Below are 21,084 nucleotides of genomic sequence, written 5' to 3' on the forward strand. Positions count from 1 at the left end.
TGACAGGCTGCATTTTTCTTGTTTTACCTCTGTACAAGCTGGGACATACTAAGCTCACGGCCCTGCACCAGCCATGCAGAGAGAGCCCAGCAGGGGCTCTCTAAGCCTGATCCATTTGCCACTTACTGAAAACAGAGAAGAACTGGGGGGCAGCATTACCCTACAATAATTTCTCTGATCATGTATAATACGGACTACATGATAAGGCAGGGCTTTTTAATAATTGTATTTTTTATGCTGTGAGCTGCTCTGAGAACCATGGGTGATACACAAATTTAATAAAAATTCATTTTTCAAAGTGGAAGCTAGGAATTCCCTTTGCCCTGTGTCGCAAAGAGCCAGTGTGGTGTAGTGTTTGGAGTGTCAGACCAGGACCTGTGAGACCAGGGTTCAAATCCCCACTTGGGCTTGGCGCTCACTGTGGGTGACCCTAAGCCAGTCACTGCCTTCCAGTCTAACCTACTGCCCAGGGTTGTTGTGGGGATTAAATGAGGGGGAGAACCATTTACGCCACCTTGAGCTTCCCAGAGAAAATGGTGGAATATACAGTGGTGCCTCGCAAGACGAAATTAATCCGTTCCGCGAGTCTCTTCGTCTTGCGGTTTTTTCGTCTTGCGAAGCACGGCTATTAACGGCTTAGCGGCTATTAGCGGCTTTAAGAAAAAGGAAACAAACTCGCAAGACGTTTCGTCTTGCGAAGCAAGCCCATAGGGAAATTCGTCTTGCGGAACGACTCAAAAAACGGAAAACTCTTTCATCTAGCAAGTTTTTCGTCTTGCGAGGCATTCGTCTTGCGGGGCACCACTGTAAATGCAAGAAACAAATAGGCCTGTGCCTCCCTCAGCCTCTCATTCCAGAGGGGAGGGTGTCCCTGCTTTCTTATCTGGCCTTAGGAAATCTGCCTAGGTCACATACCCCTTTCCCTAGGTCAGATCCCATCACCTTTACTCCACACCTTCCTTGTGTAGCTGATGTGTTCTTGAACTGCGATGCCTCTTGCTCATGTGCGTGGGAAGAGGGGTTTGTAGCTGCAAGCAGAGAGTAGCTTTCAACAAATAAAGGAAGACTCACAGCTGTTGCTCTGGCCCCACCAATTCACCACAGGCTGCTCACCCCACACAAAGGTTGCCTATGGAGGAATGTGGCCTTTGGGCTGCAAAATGTTTCCCCTGATAAGGCTCGAACCTCTTTTATTTCTGAGCAAGCGCAACCCTTGTCTCCGGGCAGCTGGAAAAAGACAAATTACACTACTGCAGAAACGCTGCCAAAGTCAGTCCAAGTATTTCTCCTTGGCCAGCTTATTTATGTACACAGAGCTGCCCTCCATGAGACATTTGCACACGGAGATGTCTGCTGGGAGACTTCACACACCGACAGTCATTTGCACAATTGTAATGTGGAGGGTTAACTGTAAACGAAGTAAGAGAACAGCTGGAGTAGACTGTGCTATAATAGCTTAAGCCCAGCCCCGCAACACTGTCTGAAAGGCAACCCTAAATCACCACTGGCATCCTGTTCTCACTGCATCCCACTCCACTGCAAGGACGTAAAGACTGCAGTCCCATCCTGGTCCACCGAACACAGCAGCACCGTCTTCTTCACGTTGGTACCGAGGCGTCCTGCGCTGACAACATCACACAGGGAGAGAGGGGTGTCTTTAGAGACACACAGGGCAATGTAATGGGCATGGAAACGCATGGGGTCACCTGTAGGAGGGAGGGAGAAAGGCGGGGTTAGAAGAAGGAAATAGCCCATTGGCTTCTTCCCTCCTTAACAATCGGTCTTCATTCTAGAACGAAGCCATTTTGAATTTTGCCGTAGCAAAAAATGTCTTCGAGTCAAGGAAAGGGCAAGTCTTTTTTCCTAAGCTTAGCAGCAACCACTGCCTGCCCAGCAAAAACCCTGGGAGCAACAGGGGGGCTAAGTGTGTGGGATTTTGTAAGTTTGTGGCAGGCGGGCAAAGTCCCTTATACCATCAGACCACTGTCAATACCAGGGGTGGGGAACTTTTCGGCTGTGTGGGTCAAATCTTTCAGGCATCAAATCCACCTATCACGTGATGACATCATCATGATGTCACCTACGTGTTAAATGTATAGCTTTGCAACTCTTCCTACTTTAAATACTCAATTTCAGAAGACTATGCTGTCTGGCAGTGGCTCTCTAGTTTCAAACAGAATTTCCTGCCTGGAAGGCAAATGGAATAACATGGCAAGAACCTTGCACAGAGGCATTCAACCCTGCCACAATTTGTTGTATAGTCCCACTTCAGAGTTGTATCTACATACACGTTATTTAATTTCTGCACTTCCCTTCATCCCAAGATTTCAGGGCGACGCACAGCAAACCAAGGAAATGCAGTATTTTATTCTGTAGACATTACTCCTGAAACCATTAGAGTACTCCTGCCTTCCCCATTTTCAGCAGACCTGTATTCACTATAAAAAAGGAAGGCTGCTATTCACCGCAAAGCAGACCAGGACTCTGAATCCCCGTGTGCAAGGACAGAGGGAGGCATTTATTTATTCAAGATGGGGCCAGGAATCCTGCCTGCCTCTTTAAATACCTCTCACCCTTCCAACAGAGGGCCGGCTAGGCCTTTCAGCAAATATTCCATTCACTCCTGGGCTAAGAGGCAAAAACGCAGGATAAGATTGCTCAGCTTTTTATTATTCGTACAGTGGTACCTCGCAAGACGAATGCCTCGCAAGACGAAAGAGTTTTTCGTTTTTTGAGTTGCTTTGCAAGACAAATTTCCCTATGGGCTTGCTTCGCAAGACGAAAACATCTTGCAAGTTTGTTTCCTTTTTCTTAAAACCGTTAATACCCAGGGTGCATTGCTTGAAGAGGTGCAGTTGCACCTTGACCTATGGGAAACCGTGCTTCGCAAGACGAAAAATTCGCAAGACGAAAAAACTCACAGAACAAATTAATTTCGTCTTGCGAGGCACCACTGTATTTGCCTTTGTGACGCAGGGGAGTTTTGATATCACACTCTCTGCTCAGAGGGGCAGACTCTGAAAACCATAGCATTTGTCACCCCACCCCACCCCCGGCTTGGATTCCCCAAGATCCACAAGCCTGCCACTACCTGGATAAACAAGGAAGTCGCCCCCAAATTTGCTCCCACTGGTGACGTAGTAGCCCTGTTCCCAAAGATTCTGGAAAATGCGGTAACGTATCTCGTGGTCCTCCTGTCCAGTATAAGGCCAGTCTTGGGATTGGACATGCCAGTCCACCTCTTCTTCTGGGCCTGGATGTACTCGTTCTGTTGGGAGCTGGACCATCATAGATTGTCGAGGAAGCACAAAGGTGGATTCCGGTTCTGCAGGAGGATCTGGAAATATAATACAGAGTGGCTTGTAACTGGGCTACCTTAAGGACTACCTTCTTCCATGTATTTCCTCCTGTGGCTGTGGTCCTTGTCTAGTCATTACCACCAACAGCCTGAGCTATGATAGGTACCAGGGCAGGACCTTCTTGGTTGTGGTGCCCACAACTCTGCCCAAGGGAAACTCACCTAGGTCCTTCCTTTAAGTATTTCCTTATTCAGCTAAGATGTGGTTAGACATCTAGTTAGCCACTGAGAGCAAAATGCTGGACTAGAGGAGCTACTGGCCTGATGCAATAGGCTCTTCTTTTACAGAGATGTTTGGGGAAAGCTGGCTATTATGGTTTTCTTTGCTGGTGCTCCAAAAAAGCAAGCAGGTTGGTTTTCCCTTGCTGCATCTTGAAAACAGCCCTGCTGGATCAGGCTGAAGGCCTAACTAGCCCAGCATCCTGTTCTCACAGCAGCCAGCCAGGAAGCCCATAAACAGGACCCAAGCACAAGAGCCCTCTCCCCTCCTGCAGTTTCCAGCGACTGGCATTTAGAAGCATTGTTGCCTCCAACTGTGGAGGCGGAGGATAGCTCTCATGACTACAGTAGCTCAGTTGGTAGAGCATGAGACTCTTAATATCAGGGTTGTGGGTTCGAGCCCCACGTTGGGCAAAAAGATTCCTGCATTGCAGCAGGTTGGACTATTTATTTTTATTTTTAATTTATATACCACCCTATACCCGGAGGTCTCAGGGCAGTTCACAGAACAAAATAAAAATATAAAATCAAAATATATAATCAAAACAAAAACAACAACCCAATAACACCCCCCTTGGGGTGTCTTCACACTCCACAATTCTATGACTAGTAGCCACAGGCAGTCTTACTCTCCATGAATTTGTCTAATCCTCTTCTAAAGTCATCCAAAAATCTGTTGTTATTGTGCCCTGAGTGCTGGTGCCACAACTGAGGAGAAAACATTTTTCTCTGTCCTCCATAGGTTCTGGGACTACCACTCCCATCAGACCCAGCCAGCACTGCCAATAGTCAGGGATGATGGGAGTGGAGTCCAGGAACATCCGAAAGGCCACTGTTTCCCCACCCCTAACCTATACCAATCATAGGTTAGTCCTCCTGCAAGGGACGCGGGTGGCGCTATGGTCTATACCACTGAGCCTCTTGGGCTTGCCGACTAGAACGCCAGCAGTTCGAATCCCTGCAACGGAGTAAGCTCCCGTTGCTCTGTCCCAGCTCCTGCCAACCTAGCACTTCGAAAGCACACCAGCGCGAGTAGATAAATAGGTACCACTGCGGTGGGAAGGTAAACAGCGTTTCCATGTGCTCTGGCACTCGTCGCAGTGTCCCATTGCGCCAGAAGCTGTTTAGTCATGCTGGCCACATAAACCGGAAAGCAGTCTGTGGACAAACACCGGCTATCTCGGCCTGAAAGCGAGATGAACACCGCAACCCCACAGTCGCCTTTGACTGGACTTAACCTTCCAGGAGTCCTTTAACTTACCTCCTGCAGCTTCCTGGGGCACTTCCAAATAAAGCAAAATAGTTGCCACATAGCAAACGTTGACGCTCACCTCCCTCTTCCTGCCGCCGTTTCTTTGCCCGGCCCTGGGCTATACGTTCCACAAGAGTACCCAGCACGGCTTTCCTCTGTTCAGCCGCCAGCCGAACCTGCTCCTGATAGCTCTCCTCTTGCTCATTTTGGTAGGCGGCCACCTCTTCAAGGGCTGAAGGATCCTGCAGACACAGAGAAGCAAGTTCAGCGCTGCCCATTCTCTGACCACATCCACACCATGCATTTAAATCACCCACAGGCACATACATGTCCACAGAGACCTTCCCTGGTGCCCACTGGGTCCTCATGCCACTCCAATGAAATTAGGCCTGAAAGAAGTATTCTGTTTTAGCCAATATAATAAGCTGCAGCCTGCGCTTGGTTGCAGCGTGTGTTTGGGTCCCACAACAGTGCCTCTGGTTTGCAAATGTGCCCTGGGGTTCAAAAAGGTTGGTGGCCCATGATCTACACTGCACAATTTGCAGCAATTAAGCAGAGCATCCTTCACTTTTGCTCCAGGTTTTGGGGGGTGGGGTGGGGTTGTGTGTGTGTGTTGTTGTTTTTTTAGAGAACGAGCAATGATTGGTTGAACCATCACCTGGCTTTTATCATCTCGAAGAGGTTGGGACGCTGCGTTTTTGAACAAGGCTGCCAACCCCTTTTCTGCCAGTAGCCGGACCTCTTCCGGGAGCAGCTGCAGGGGCAGCCCCAGCCGCACATTCTGCCGCGGCTTCCGAGCTAACGCTCCAACCAGTGTGCCGACAATACGATGCTCCTCCCGCAATCTCCGCGCATCAGCAGCATTCCACACAAAAGCCTTTCCCTCCAAGATGTGGATTCGGATCATGCCTTGGCCTGTACCTGTGCTTCCCTGAGAAGATGGAAAAGGAACAACCACAAAAATACTATGACATTCACTTGACTTCAAGATATTTTTGGACGGTGGTGGGATCCTCTCCTTTGAAAGGTTTTGCCAGCAGCCTTTGGGGTAAAGGCAATTGGTTGTCGGAGGTTCTTATACTAGGCACTGAAATGTACCTAAAATGGCAGAGGCAGGTTACTTTACAGATCACCCTTTTTAAAAACAAGTGGGTTGGCTTTAATCTGCTCTCTCCACTATTTAATAGGTTTGTAATTGATGTAAATAGTTTTATTGTTTATAAGGGTTCTCTTAAGCTGCTTAAAGCAAAGCAGCATAATCTCTCTGCTCCCAGAACCCAAAAGATATGTTGGCCAATCTCTTCTCTCTCCCTGAACAGAAGCACAGCTGCAATACAATGGGTTGTAAGCATCCTGAATAAATCATGACTGGTCCAGGGACATAAATAAGAATAAAATGGGTGGCAGGGTGGGGGTATGCTTGGGGTGCTTGCAGTGAATTGGTTGGGGGCACCTCTCTGGAATAAACTGTTTTATGTAAAGGGAAGCAAATACATGCATATTGCATCGCAAGTCTGAAACTACACACACTTAACTAAGCCATAAGCTTCAAGTTTCAGACAACAGCGATTATTATGACCAACGGATCTTACGTCTGATCTTCGGATAAAGGGCGGTATACAAATTTAAGTAATTAATAATAATATACCAGATGAAGAGTAGGCTGCTAGTAAAGCTTGGGACGATGTACTCTCCCTCCCCTGGCTGACACAGCCTCTTCGTTTCCTGTAACATCACCCCAAAATCAAGACCCTTCCCTAAATCACCAGCACCCATGCCCCTTCCCAGGACCCAGGAGTCCTGCCCCCTCCACTCCTAGCACCCTCCCCAACCCGTTTTAATCCCATAAACCACTTTCACACCGGATCGCCTTTTGCTTTTAAGTCATGAGGCTCCTCTTGCGTGAGAATCCCGGAGATATTTTCCTCCCCTTAGTCCCCGCCCCCTTGCTCTAAATGACCCTCCAATCACTCTTTCGCCACAGCCGATTAGCTTGGAGTGATGGCTCCGCTGCCCAATAGACGGTCCGAGAAGGAGCCAATGGCTTGGCCTTGGGAAGACAGAGGCGGTGCAAAGGAGGAGGAGGAGGAGGATGAGAAGGAGGGTGGGGAAGCATGCACACACCGCCTCCCCTTCCATCGCGCACAGTTCATCCTGCAAAGCAAAGCAAACTGTGCAAGAGGGACAGGAAGCGCGCACCTAAGATTGAGAAATTGTTTTGCAAGGCAGCTTGGAGGCGAAGGGGGAGGTGGGGCAGCCATCTCAAAATGGATTTTGCAAGGAGCTGAGCTCTTTGCATCGCGCTCCTAGGCTGCCGCTTCTTCTCCTTCCCTCCTGCCCTCCCTCCTTCAGCCGCGCTCTCGATTCCCCCTTTGGGCAGCAGCACGTGCTGAAAGGGCCCTCCGAAGAGGTGAGTGCCGGGCGGGGTGGCTGATTTGGGAAATCTGGGTGGTGCTGGGAAGCCGGACTCCTGGGTTCCATGGGAAAGGATGAAGCGGTTTTAGTGGCTCACCAGTATGGGGCCTAAGGCTAGGAGCCAGGGCTCCAGGGTTCCCTAGATCGGTGTCAAACATAGACGGGGCAATTTTATTTTATTTTTTGCTCAGGCATAAGATCTAGATGGGGAACGGATAACTTACCCTGGAGTATAGAGGGGATAAATAGGAGCCAGCACGTCTTGGAGCTCTGTTTTCAGGTATTATACAGCGTAGTTATAGCCTTAAAATCACCCACCCGGGGTGTGCAGCGCCAGTCTCCCTGAACCCTGCTTTCTGATAGATCTCTTCCTCACAAGGGCTACATAATTGCATTCAGTGTCCCCCCCCCCCCCATTTTAATCTGGTATGTGCGTACAACACCTACCTGAGGAATGACGCTACCACTTCTTTTCCCCTCTAGTTTCCCAGAGGATTGTTAAAAATATTCTTTACATTCCTCATCAGATGAGAAACCCCACAGAAAATATTTCCTGCTACCAAGGATTCCCCCCCCCCCTTTCATTTTGTAGTTGGTGGAGCTCTGGAAGTTGACAAGTTGTTGTGTTTTGCTCTAAGCAGGCGAATGATTAGCTTTTACCTGTAACCCCAGATTTACTGGGGTTGTTTAGTGCTGTTAACTGGGGGAATGCATTCTGCATATACCCAGAGGCTCTAAATTTAGGGCTGAATATTCTTCTTGCGCTACTACAGGAATTCTGCTGAAGCTTTTCTGCTTTGGGTATTCTAACCCAGCCAACCTGGGGCCCTTCAGATGTTTGGGACTGCAGCTCCCATCTGATGGATGGAGAGCTGTATGGAGAGTGGGCAACGAAGTATTTGGCAAAGGTTAAAGGAGCATTGCCATGATGTTTTCTAGAAAGTCTTCCAAGCACAGTTATAGCTGCACACAAGGGAGAAATTAAGTAGGTGGCATTTCTTTTCCCAATGGAAAAAAAATTGGCTCAAGTTGTGCTTGGCTAAGAAATGAACAGATGCAATTACAACATCCCTGGCATGTGGGCCTCTGCTGAAGCACCTCCAGCCTGCTCCACTGCCCTGCTGATACTGTCAGGAAGTTCCTCTTAATGTTTATCTGCTTCCCTGCAGATTTGGATAGTCTTGCCCCCTGGAGCAACAGGTAACACTTCTGCTCTGTCTTCTGCATGGCAGCCCTTCCATGTATGTGAAGGCTGCTTACTTAACCATATATTCTCTAGGTTAAACCTCTCCGGCTCTGTTGTCCCATCTTATTAAAACAAAAAATAAAACCTGTAGCTCCACTCCAAATTCCTCGGACGTTTAAGAAACTAGTAATTTCATATCAGATTTTTGCTTTAGGCAAGTTCCTTAGGCCACTCTAACTCAGAGTTGTTTTCCTTTTCCTTTTAGCCCATGTTAACTGTTTTTATTCCTGCCTCCCATAATGTGCACTTCCCTCTGCACCATCAAGTCTCTCTGAACGCAGCACTTTCTCACCTGTAGCGGGGCATGTCAAGAAGTCTGTTCACTCCCTCTCAAAGGATCATGGGAACTGTAGTTTAACACAGAGCTACAATTCCCAGCAACCTTAACAAACTACAGGTCCTGGGACTTTTCAATGTACGGAGCCTTAGATTCCCTCACCCTCTTCAGTGTCTCTTCAGCTTAATTTCTTATCTACTTCCTATTTTCCTGTCCTTTGCATAACACTCCTGTCTATATACCTCCATCTATTCCTCACACAGAAAACCACCCAAATTTCCAGGATTCTCTGCACTTCCTCTCTGAACTCGCTCTACTTTCTTCACCTAGCAGGTCTTTCTGCACCCTCTACCCCCACTTTAGTCCATGTCTTTGCTCTCAGCAACAATACCCTTGCCCACTTCAACAGCACACAAGGCTTTCCTTCCCTCAGCAACTCATGTCAATGAAGGAGCCTTTGATGGAGGTGAGCCACGAAGCTGCAAATTCGTGGGGGAATTGGAGTCAGCCCCAGCATTTACCTCTGAATCCAGCAAAGGGAAGGAGATGTGTAGACATTGCGATGCAGGGATTCTCTCATCCCTACGTCGGATGGGCTTGAGTGGACATTAGCTGTTCCTCCAAAGGTTTGGGTAAGGGTTGCAAGTAATGAGTATTTGGAATTCTCCCCCTACCCAAGGGATGCCAGGCAAAGTGGGATGGGCTGCGGTTGGCCTGCAAAACTATGCATGGTACAGGCCTGGTGCAAACTCTTAGTCTAGTGATTCACTGGAGGGGGAAAGTGTGTGTGTGTGTGTGTGTGTGTGTGTGTGTGTTTGTGTGTTTGCTCTCTGTGTGCGTCTCCCTGGACTCCTTAGATAGACACTTGCTTTTAATCTAGCTGAAGGATTCCTATTTAAATATAGAAAGCATGGGGTGGAGGAGTGAGGCAAGGGATTATAGGGAGACAAGGACATCAGCACAGAGGAACGGGGAGAAAGTGGCGGGGGTGGAGTGTGTGGAAACTGGTCTGGGTGTGTTCAGCTACAGTCATCCCCAGCGGGGACAGGAGGAAAGGGGGGTTGCCTTGCAATCTGTCTTTGTAAATGAAGCTCGGAATGTGGAAGGCTGGGAGCAAGGTAGAAAGAGAGCACCTGTACTTTTCAGAGTTGCACAAAATTGGTTTTTTTCCTCTTCCCTCCCTGTCCCTTCCCCCTTGTGTGTCGTATTATTATTGTAAGCCTGCAGACAGGGATTGTCTTGTTTTAATTGATTGTACATAAGCCACTCTGGGAGCCTTTTGGGCTGAAGAGTGGGATACAAATACAATCAAATCAATCAATAAAAGGGGGGGGAGGGTTTCCTCACCCAGCATGCCTTCTTGTTTTGTTCTGTGCAACTCTGAAAGGTGTGGTAGCCTGCAGCTGACAGTTCTTTCTGCATGTGACTCAGTCGGTAGAGCATGAGACTCCTAATCTCGGTGTTGTGGGTTTGAGCCCCACGTTGGGCAACAAGATTCCTGCATTGCAGGGGTTGAACTAGATGACCCTCATGGTCCCTTCCCACTCTACAAGCCTATGATTCTATTACTTGCTCCACTCTCCTTCTTAGAAGAAAGCGAAGAGACTGGCTCATACCCTTGACCTCTGTTTGGTCCCCACAAGCTGTCCTGCACAATCCATAGGGAAGATGCTTAAGAAAAAGCAGATTTGTGACCTTTTAACACATGTAACATCCTAAGGCCCCATCTGCATGATATGTATGATATAGCTTTAAATGAATATTGTAGAAGTAGCCTTAGAATGGTATAAAGCTGGACTACTCCACCTGGGATGCTTTGAGTGGGGATTCCAATCCCAAAATAGAGTTGCCAACTTTCTCCTCCGGCAGTGCTCCTCTGTGCCTTTAACACAGGGGTGGGGAGCCTGTGGTCCTCCAGATGTTGATGGACTACAGCTCTAGGAACTCCTGGCCACTAGCTACATTGGCTAGGAATTGTATTTCAACAACATCTGGAGGGCCACATGTTTCCCTTCTAGCAGGCAGAAGTTGAACAGGTGGTGCCTTTCCTGCCACAGAGATGAAGTGATAGAATAAGCATCAGCTGTTATATTTCTGCTGGCTGGACATCAGGCAAGGGTGGCTAACCTGCAGTTCTTTAGGTGTTGCTGGACTACAACTCCCTGACTATTGTTTATGGTGGTTGGGGCTGATGGGAATTGCAGTCTCAACACCTGGAAGGCCACAATTTACTCCTGTGTTAAAAGCATAGGAATGCTGTTTGGGGGAGGGCCATGATTAGGGGTGATGAGTTGCATTCCAGTAATTCCACAAGCTCCCCATCCCTACCATAAGATTTGCAGAAGTACAAAAAAAACCCCTTCAAATAAGAGACCCTAAGATCCTTTCTGGAAACGGGATAAAAGAAATTGGGGACATTATTGGGGAAACTGTGACCCTAGACACTAAATATTTTTTATTATAATTGTTTGAAAGGGGTAATGCTTCTCTTGCTGAGAAAGTTTACTTGCTGGTTGCAACCAAACGGATCATCTCACAAGGCTAGAGGGAAACATCATATGTTGCTTCAGATGGATGGTATTCAGAAATGCTTTTTATTGGTGTCTCACAAAAACTTAACTCATTACTTAAGACTTGTTTGAAGCCAAGCTGCACCAGAGGACTTTGCAGCAGTCTGGTGGAAGTTTATAATCTGTATAAACAAACCGCCGCATCCAACTATTAATCCTTCTACGTTTGAGGAATTTGCAAACTTTCATCATTAGTTTTCATAAGTTTGTCTCTCCAACAACCTGAAACTTGGGTGGGAATGGAATGGAGCAGTGTTCTTCAACCTTGTGTCCTCATTTGTTGTTGGACTACAACTCCCATCATCCCTGCCTCTTGGCTAAGCTGACTGGGGATGATGGGAGTTGAATGTCAACAATATCTGGAAGGCGACAGAGCACTGAGGAGAAGCCTTCCACACAGGCAAGATCCATGCCAGGTCTCATCCTGTCATGACTGGTAACCATTGACTAATACACTGGGAGCCAGCATGGTGTAATGGTTAGAGTGCTGGATTAGGAACTGGCAAACCAGGGTTTGAATCCCCATGAAGCTCCCTGGGTGAGCTTGTGCTAGTCCCTGTTTCTCGGAGTTGTCGTGAGGATAAAACAAGGAGAGGAGAACCATGTAAACTTCTTTGAGCTCCTTGGAACAAAAGGTGGTCTATACATGTAATGAATAATACACCTGCCCTCTCTGAATTCACTTTCTTCCCTAAATTGCATAAATTAATCAGGCATTGTGTGTGAAGAGGTCCTGTCTTTCCTTTGTCCTGAATATATTGCTCTTCCGTTTCATTGGGTGACTATCCCCTCCCTCCCAGTCCCACCCCCACCCTAGTACTATCATGCTGCAAGATTATTGCTTTACGCCACCATCCCTTAGGTTTTCCCTCCTTTGATACAAGAATCCAGGTGCCTTGACAACCTTGCTTTTACCTTTCTGGTATCATATTAATATGCAGCCCCAAGCATCTGGGTCATTTCCTTCAAAGATATTCACCCTACCTCAAACCAGCTGCTGGACCAGTAGCACAGCCTTCTCCCTGGTTATTTCCAGTATTCCCAGCATTAATCTCTACAAACCATTGTGCACAGCCTGTTCTGACTCTCTGCATCTCTTGCCAGCCACAATGTCACCCGATGAAGTCATCTACTTGGCAGTCCTTCTCGTTTCCATCCCCATCGGCTTCCTCTTCAAGAAAGGGGGTGAGTGCTAAATCTGGGTGGCCAAAGTGAGTTGGAGGAGATGACGTTGTGTCTAAGAGGGGGGATGACTGTTGCAGAGTCAGATTTAAGCAACCCAGCATTGCCCGAGGACTCCTAAGGCCCTGAGATGAAGTTCTTTCTTTTGATATGTTGCATTTATATAGCTGTCCATCTATGCAGCGGTGGTATATGTGTGTGTTTTTAATGAAGTCATACAGAAATCTTGCTAATTCCCCGGGTAGCAGGCAAACAAAACAGGCAAAAGCAATTCTTCAAAATACAAAATATCATGATTAGAAGTCAACAGTAAAAGGCCATAAAGCATACCAGAGCAAATGAAGCAGCTCAGATTTAAAACACAATTTAAAAGCTTGGCTGAGTAAGAAAATATGTTCACCTGGTGCTGAGCAGACCACAGAGAAGACTCCAGGAGAGCCTTTTCGGGGAGCACATATTTCATGGTCAGAGTGGCACTACCAAAAATACCCTCTCCTTGGTAGGGACACCTGTCGCTAGACTTCTGAAAGGGATCTTAAGGTCCCAAGCTGTTTTGGGCTCTATAGATTAAAATCAGCACTTTAAACTGGGTCTGTAAATGGACTGGGAGGCAGTTAGCTGACAAAGTCCTGGCATAATAAGATAAAAATGCCCAGTTGCGGAGAATGTAGTATTCTGCTCAGTGTGGATTTTACTATTCCAGGGCTGTAATGACAGGAGAATCTGCAGCCTTAGTAGAATTTTGTGCACCTTTAAAAGGTACAAGAGTCTGCACTGGTTGCTAGTATGTTTCTGCTCTGAATTCAAGCCTTTATCAGTAACACATAAAGATGTTGAATGTTATTCATTGAGGGTGTAGTATTTTCCAGCCCAGGGTCCTTGGATTAAGGATGGGCTATAAATTTATTAAAAAGATAAAATAATTAATAAGAATGGAATATTCCATTTGGGGGGTTTTTCTGGAGCTGAAGGATTGCCGGGGGGGGAGTGCAAACAAGAAATGGGGACTCCAAAAAGCTGCCTTATTCGAGATAAAACCATTTCTCCCTTTAGTTTAATGTTCTCCTTAGGAGCAGCTCTCAGTGGTCTTGGGCAGAAGTCTTTTCCATCACTTATTATCTGATCTTGAACAGGAAGTACTGTACAGTGGTGCCTCGCAAGACGAAATTAATTCGTTCCGTGAGTTTTTTCGTCTAGCGAATTTTTCGTCTTGCGAATCACGAATTCCCATAGGAATGCATTGAAAATCAATTAATGCGTTCCTATGGTCAAAAAAAGTCCAAACAAAGCCAAATTTGGTACAACAACCTCCCCAATTGTTGCAAACCCCTCCCCAACTGTTCCCCCAGTCACCCAGCACACAGAAATTCAAATCTAGAATTTTTTTAAAAAAACAGCAGAGTGGCCCAATGGTCACAGAAAATCATAAAAATGCAGAAAAAAACCACACAAGCTTCCAGATTCTTGCAAACCCCTCCCCAACTGTTCCTCCAGCCACCCAGCACACAGAAATTCAAATCCAGATTTTTTTTAAAAAAACAGCAGAGTGGCCCAATGGTCACAGAAAATCATAAAAATGCAGAAAAAAGACACACAAGCTTCCAGATTCTTGCAAACCCCTCCCCAACACCAAGTCCTTGAATTCCAAACACCCCAACCCAAAATCCAAAAACCCCCAAAAAAGTTTTAAAAGCTTAACTTGGCTGCAAAAGAAGTTTTGGGAAAGTTTCAAAAATCACCAAAGTCTTTAAAAACCTCAAAAAAGGCTACTATGTACACTGCGTTCTATGAGTTGCTCCTTGAAGTCAAGTCGCAACTGTATTAACGGTGTTAAGAAAAAGGAAACAAACTTGCAAGACGTTTTCGTCTTGCGAAGCAAGCCCATAGGGAAATTCGTCTTGCGAAGCAGCTCAAAAACGGAAAACCCTTTCGTCTAGCGAGTTTTCCGTCTTGCGAGGCATTCGTCTTGCGGGGCACCACTGTAATGGGAATTGACTGAATGGTTGTGCTGGGGGGGGGTGTCCTGTGCATGTAAATATTTTGCTTTAACACCAAGGTCTAATCTCTCTTTCCCTGCATTCTCCTTTGTTGAACTGACTCGCAATCCCTAACTCCTGAACTCACTGGGTTGGATCTGTTCACAATAGGGGAATTTTTTCCATTTCCTTATTCCCCACAGACCTGAGGATCAAGCAGTTTGGAGGGGCAGCTGCGGGGCTCGTGCTCACGCTGGCCACCTGCCACATCCACACCCTCCACTCACTTATCACCATCTTGGGGACGTGGCTGATAATCAACATCTCACCAAGGTAAAGGAGGAAGCTGGGAGGTGGTGGAATGGGAAACACTGGGGGGGGGGGGCTCCTGTAGTTCTGTGTGGTGGGCCAGGAGGCCTAGTAAGATGAATCAAGACACCTTGCAAACGTGGTTTGGTTATTTGCAGGTGGCTACAGTTTAGCAGGCAAGGTTGAGATTGCGGGAATCTACCTCTGAGGTTTGAAAAGTTGAAATAATGGGGGGCTTAAGAGCAGGGCAGATAAGCCAGTGGTCCTCCAGAGGTTGGGCTACCACTGGCTATGCTGGCTAGGACTGATAGAAGTGGCAGTTGATTAGCACATAGAAGGCCACAGACATTTCCCAGGTTTAGAGAAAAGAAGGTTTTGTCCCTTTTGACACAGAGACATAGAGCCAGGACCCTCAAAATGGGACAGACACCTACCAGATTATTACTTTACTGTCATTATTGTTGCTATATTTATTACCTGCCCTTCAGCCTAAAGTCACAGGGCAGGTTACAAGAATTTTAACTTCAACATTAAAAACACACAGTTTGAAAAAAAATACAGTCTGGGGAAAGAAATAGGGCAGGTCTTGAAAATGTATATCTTCAGTAAATTTACAACATTAGGATATTGGTCAGTGAGAATGGAACAGCCAGAGTAGAGTGTGTGGGGGGTGTGAATATTATTATTATTATTACCCTAATGTTGCAGGATGGATTACAACAACAAAAGCACAGTGTTAAAAATATACACCTCAAATGTCAAAAGCCAAGGTAAAGAGGTGTATCTTTAGCATTTGCCGAAAGCTGCATGAAGAAGATGCCAGACACACCTCTGTGGAGAACAATTCATTAAAGAATAATGAATAGTTCATTAATATTTACAGCCTTTTATCTGCTTCTCCCCTCACACACACCAGGGCCTGTCACTACCTGACACTTGGCTGGACCTTTTCCTACCTGCTCTTTTTCCGCACAATCGCCTACTTTGGCTTCCCAGAGCCAACACCTTTCACCAATGCAGTGCAGCTCTTACTCACTCTCAAGGTAAGAGGGGCTGCGCTTTGGACGGGGGTATGGGGAAGGGGCTCCCTAGGAAGCTCATTTCCCATGATGCCTTAATCTGTGTCTCCCAGATGGTGAGCTTAGCCAACGAAGTACAAGAACTCACTTGGGCGAAGAAACAGGATGTGACATCATTTGCCAAGAGTCCACTGATTGGCGTGATCCCTAAAATGCCCGGACTGGTGGAGATACTGTGCTACAGTTATTGCTATGTTGGGCTCATGACAGGTACTTGAGTTACCTAACAGAAAGCAGTGGTCAAACTGGGTAGGGTGAAATATGTGTACAGCACCAAATTCTAGAGATGGGTTTGTCATGGTTACCACAGCTTTAATCTGTATCCCTTCACCAAAATATGAAAATTGATGACAGGAGACAGAGGGCCTGGGGGTTCCCATTTTCTGTTTCAGTTTTCTTTTGAAGAGAAAGCAGGATAAGAGATAAGAACAGGAAGTCCAAAGAACCAAGCATATTTCACCTTTGCCTGTTGTTCTAATCGTCACAGCTGCTGACTTTTGGTTTTTTGTTTTGTGGCATGATTGTGTGTGTATCCGTAGTAGCACCAGCATGCCTCTGACCCTTGGTGTTTATGGAAATAATATGCCTTTCTTCCTCTCTCCATTCATTATCTTTGTGTGTCTTTCCAGTTCATGTGTGGTAACGTTGATTGTTCTTTCCTTTTCTGCTTTGTGAGAACAGCACGAAAATATCCCAACGCTACTTCCGCGACAGATAATGAGGGCTTGAAATGAATGCTGAGATCCTGCAGGTTCTGCTTATGGCACCAGATCCCGTGAGAAGACATAGGGCTAGGCTACAGGGCACATCAGACTCTTACCCAGCACCCAAGCTACACATCCTCTTAAGACTGAAGTTATTAAGATGTGTGGTTGCATGAGAGGCTTTTGTGTGTCTTGGTTTTTCTGAGGAACAATTCATTTCTGTCTGCTCGTTGATCTCAATTTCTTTTTTCTTTTCTTTTCTTTTGCACCTAGGCCCGTTTTTTCGCTACCGCACTTACCACGATTGGCTGAACCAGCCTAACTCCACAATCATCCCTAGCTGGAAACCGCTGCTTTCGAGAATGAAAATGATCCCCATCTTTGGGGTCTTTTTCCTGGTGGCATCTCACTTCTTCCCCCTCCAATATGTCCGGAGCGACGCCTTCTACGAACGGGGACTTCTGTTCCGAATCTTCTACATGATACCCATCTTCTTCGTCTTCCGCATGCGTTTCTATGTTGCCTGGCTCTGCGCTGAATGCGCCTGCATTTCTGCTGCCTTCGGTGCCTATCCAACCACCGCCAAATCACGGTCAGGCGGTGGGCCCACTGTGGAATATGTGCCGCTCAGCAGGTTAGTCAAGGAGATGTTCCCTGTCTGCAGTAGAAGATAGGCTAGATTTAGAGAATGGCATGGAACTGTCCTGCCCCCAGAAGGAAAGGTGCCATATTCTGACACTAGCTAAATCTTCTATACAGTCTTCAAGGGTAGGCCAATGTAGAGAGCACTGCAGTAGTCAATTAATGAGGGCATTAAGAAGTTCTTGTTTTGTTTACATTTCTAAAGCAACTCAGATGAAGGGGGAGCATCCAGCATCATCTATGATTATGAGACAATCAAGAACATTGATCCACATGGCACTGACTTCTGTGTCAAGGTGAAGGATGGCATGCGCTACTGGAACATGACTGTCCAATGGTGGTTGGCGCAGTACATTTACAAAAGCGCACCCGTCCGGTCCTATGTCTTAAGGTGAGCAAAGCAGTACCATTGGGGGGTATGGGGGAGATAGCCTGTTGGGGTGGATTGGTGTGAAGGTGGCCTCTGAGGTTCTGAGATGAATTGCAGGGAAGGTTCTTCTGGGAACAGCCAGTAAGGAGGATTCTGGGATACATGGTTGGTTGGTTGGTTGGTTGGTTGGTTGATTTGAAGACAGGTAGAGTAGAGAAATGCAGACATGAGGGGGAGTAGCATAAATATGCAAGTGAGAGTTAGGTGAGCAATAGTGAGTAAAGAACTAAACATTGAGCCAAAAATATTATTGCGACCTTGGATGGTGCAGTGGAACATTCTGGAATACAGTGGTACCCCTGGTTGCGAACGGGATCTGTTGTGGAGGTCTGGCTGTATCCCGAAGGTTTCGCAACTGGAGAGACTGCTTCTGCGCATGCACGCACGGTGATAGAACGCTTCTGCTCATGCGCAAGCGGCGAAACACTTCCGGGTTTGCCGCTTTCGGAACCCGAAGTTTACGTTACCCAAGGGTAACATAACGCGAGCTTCCACTGTAGATGGAGAAAGCAAGGCAGTTGGCATGAAAGACTATGAAATGGTAGGAGTTGGTATATTCCTCCCCACCTGCTCCAGTTGTCACCCGAGTCCCTCCAAGAGTTGCCCTCAAGGGCTTAAGGGCCCAGTCACAAGTCTTTCACCCATGTTGTCAGCCCAAGAGAGCAGAGCTGTGGATGCAGCAGGGTCCAAAACAAACCAAGGTTCAGTGCAGAGACTCCATCTGTCCAATTAAAGTACAACACGGCAAAGCAGTGTTCACACATTAGAAGTTTATGAAATTATGCATGGCATGGAGAAAATGGATAGAGAAAAGTTTTTCTTTCATGACATTGAAATCATGGACGCCCAACGAAGCTGAATGTTGGAAGATTCAGGACAGGTAAAGAAAGTCCTTGTTCACACAGTGTGTTCTTTTACTATGGCACTTGCTCCCACAGGAGGTAGTGACAGCCAGCAACTTAGATGGCTTTGAAAGAAGATTAGACAGATTCATGGAGGTCAAGTGCCTATTGTCCACAGTGGCTATTCCTCCACAGTTGGAGGCAGTAATGCTTCTAAACAGCAGTTGCTTGAAAGCACAGGAGGGGAGGGGATATTCTTATAGCAAAGCAAGGAAGCTAGAATCAGTGCCGTGAGCCAGAGACTTGTGCCGTTTCCAGCAGCTGGAAGATTCAAGAGGGAGGCCTTATATACTCCGGCCTCCTAAACCACACTCCTGAACAGCAGTTGGCATTGAAGGGCCTAAGCATTGACTTCAGGGGGCCCTGCCACTTCCTCAAGGTCCTCAGTCTCTGGTGTTTCTGCGTCATCTTTCAGGTCTGTATAACATGACTTAAGGATGTGAGGCTGGTGTCAAGTAGCTATAGTGTTTTTGTTTTTGTGATGCCTATCCTGAGGAATTCCTTGCAAGTGAGGTCCATCGGGCTCCATCACTATATTTTGTCAGGCGATTGGTGAAAACCTGGCTTTTTGAAAAGGCCATTGGGTTAATTGTGTCATCTTGCTGACTCAGTTCTATGTTTCAGAATAGAAAATTAAAAAAAAAAGTATCAGACATAGTATTGTTACTGTTCTTGGCAGAGTATGAATAGCTGGTTGGCTGTGGGCCAAGAGAGGAAGAGCTGACAGAAGTGTAGGATATCAGCAACTTGGTTGTAGATAAGCTGAACTAGGAAGGCAACAAAATGTAAAGGGAGGCTTGGCTTGAGAGCTGCAGTGAAGGATTCTGGGATTGACTTGACCAATGTGTAACAACAGCAATGGAGGAGTCAAGGACTGATAAGTGGGAAAGTGTGAGGAGAAATGGTGAAGGGTTCTGGGATATGTGCTGGAATTGGCCTGAGGGGAGGATTCTTGGACTGAGAAGGCTCTCTTTCTTCCTAGGAGCGCCTGGACCATGCTCATCTCTGCATACTGGCATGGGATTCACCCTGGCTACTACCTCAGCTTCCTTACCATCCCACTCTGCCTAGCAGCTGAGGGGGCGATGGAGAGTGGCTTCTTGAGGCACCTGACCCCCGCCGGCCGTCTCTACGGCGACTGGGTGCAGTGGTTCCTGAAGATGAGGGCCTACGACTACATGTGCATGGGCTTTGTGCTGCTCACCTTTGAGGACACTGTCCGCTACTGGAGCTCCATCTATTATTGCATCCACTTGGGGGCATTGGCCATCTTCCTGCTGGGGAAAGGGCTGGGGCTCCAGAGAGGGCGAGTCTTCCAGAAGGACAAAGATGGTACTTTGGAGAAACCCCAGCGGCAGGAGTGATGTGGCTGAGGCAAGGCCGGCATAAGCCCGCAATGTGGAGTGCTGCCGAAGGCCCTGGAGGCTGAGGAAGCAGATGAGACTCAACATAAGACTTGTTTTTTTAACGTGTGTTTCATCGTTGAAACCATCCGACTATAAGGAACCAGGGGATCCGACTATAAGGAACCAGGAGTTGTGTCTCGAAAACTCAGCTTCTCACTTGTTCTAATACCTGAGGACTTAGGAATGCCACCTCACTTGGCACCAGTGTTTCCCTGGAGAGTGTGTGGGGAGGGAACTCGCAAAAATCTTATCTTCTAACACCTTTGACTATTAGATTTTCCTACTGGCTTTTGTTCACCTTCCAAGAAAGGTCAGAAGTCCTGGCTCCTAGCATCTCTCCAGAACTTGCTTCCTCTTTCTTTTCTATTTTTTTTTTAAACCCCAAACACACCCATGTTACAGGAAGAGAAACTTTGCAAGAATGGGCAGGGCTCCATTCCTATTCTCATTCCCATCCGTTCCCAGCTCTCACCTTGGAAGTGGGGGTTTACTGCCACAATTGTACCCTTTAAAGTGTATGTGGCAGGGGGAAGAGAATATTGCAGATTTGCTTCTGGGTAGTAGGTCATCTGAGGATACTAAGGTAAAAACACCGGCTCCCTCGGCCTGAAAGCAAGATGAGGGCTGCAACCCCATAGTCACCTTTGGCAGGACTTAACTGTCCAGGGGTCCTTTACCTTTACCTTTTACTAAGGTAAATAAAAGCCCCAACTTCCTTCAGGGAACTCTGCAAAAACCTGTGAGGCTGTTGCTTTGCCCCCAGTCAGTGATTTCCACCACCCCCACTCCCGAAAGAAAACAGGAGTGTGATTCTTGGAGGTGTAAGAACACCTCTGGGTTGAGGAGTTTAGCTCGGTAAGGCTAATGCTTTAAGTACTATGGAATGGAAGAAGCCGAAACTAAAAAGCAAGATGAAATTTTGCACGCCACGTCAGCCACGTTTAAAAATGTATCAGTGGTGATCTTCAGTTATAGGGAGCTGGTTCAAGTGGCAGCAAATTTAAGCTTGTGGCTTGCAGAATTTGCTTTAGGACACACAAATTCTTGTCTCATGGTTCTAAAACTTTTTTATGTATGTTGGGTTGGGAGCCCTGTGGGTTTTACACTGCAGAACCCA

General features: G+C 46.9%; 2 protein-coding genes across 2 annotated transcripts; one reads left to right on the plus strand and one right to left on the minus strand.

Moving 5' to 3' along the window:
- Nucleotides 1–1,377: 1,377 nt before the first annotated feature.
- On the minus strand, nucleotides 1,378–6,534 carry TSEN34 (tRNA splicing endonuclease subunit 34). Its single transcript, XM_080977617.1, has 5 exons — nucleotides 6,478–6,534; nucleotides 5,488–5,760; nucleotides 4,909–5,071; nucleotides 3,092–3,337; nucleotides 1,378–1,706 (listed from the first exon to the last, which is right to left on the minus strand). The coding sequence occupies exons 2-5, from the start codon at nucleotides 5,734–5,736 to the stop codon at nucleotides 1,519–1,521; spliced, it is 846 nt and encodes a 281-aa protein (XP_080833743.1). The 5' UTR covers nucleotides 5,737–5,760; nucleotides 6,478–6,534; the 3' UTR covers nucleotides 1,378–1,518.
- Nucleotides 6,535–6,926: 392 nt separating this feature from the next.
- Nucleotides 6,927–20,752, plus strand: MBOAT7 (membrane bound acylglycerophosphatidylinositol O-acyltransferase MBOAT7). Its single transcript, XM_080977612.1, has 8 exons — nucleotides 6,927–7,239; nucleotides 12,442–12,522; nucleotides 14,699–14,828; nucleotides 15,721–15,847; nucleotides 15,937–16,093; nucleotides 16,861–17,221; nucleotides 17,435–17,620; nucleotides 19,544–20,752. Exons 2-8 carry the CDS (start codon nucleotides 12,447–12,449, stop codon nucleotides 19,923–19,925), a joined length of 1,419 nt encoding a protein of 472 aa, XP_080833738.1. The 5' UTR covers nucleotides 6,927–7,239; nucleotides 12,442–12,446; the 3' UTR covers nucleotides 19,926–20,752.
- The last annotated feature ends 332 nt before the right edge of the window (nucleotides 20,753–21,084 follow it).

Source organism: Podarcis pityusensis (genome assembly GCF_964106645.2).
Source record: "Podarcis pityusensis genome assembly, chromosome: 13".
Classification (NCBI taxonomy): Eukaryota; Metazoa; Chordata; class Lepidosauria; order Squamata; family Lacertidae; genus Podarcis; species Podarcis pityusensis.

What these genes read in the sequence shown, in the direction of transcription:
- MBOAT7 (XM_080977612.1), top strand. Translation starts at nt 12,447, where the DNA reads ATGTCACCCGATGAAGTCATCTACTTGGCAGTCCTTCTCGTTTCCATC. An exon ending in AGCTCTTACTCACTCTCAAG is followed by an intron (nt 15,848 to 15,936) that starts GTAAGAGGGGCT and finishes TGTGTCTCCCAG; the next exon opens with ATGGTGAGCTTAGCCAACGA. An exon ending in CTATGTTGGGCTCATGACAG is followed by an intron (nt 16,094 to 16,860) that starts GTACTTGAGTTA and finishes TTTTGCACCTAG; the next exon opens with GCCCGTTTTTTCGCTACCGC.
- TSEN34 (XM_080977617.1), bottom strand. Translation starts at nt 5,736, where the DNA reads ATGATCCGAATCCACATCTTGGAGGGAAAGGCTTTTGTGTGGAATGCT. An exon ending in ACGGCGGCAGGAAGAGGGAG is followed by an intron (nt 3,338 to 4,908) that starts GTGAGCGTCAAC and finishes TTATATTTCCAG; the next exon opens with ATCCTCCTGCAGAACCGGAA. An exon ending in CGACTTCCTTGTTTATCCAG is followed by an intron (nt 1,707 to 3,091) that starts GTAGTGGCAGGC and finishes TCCCTCCTACAG; the next exon opens with GTGACCCCATGCGTTTCCAT.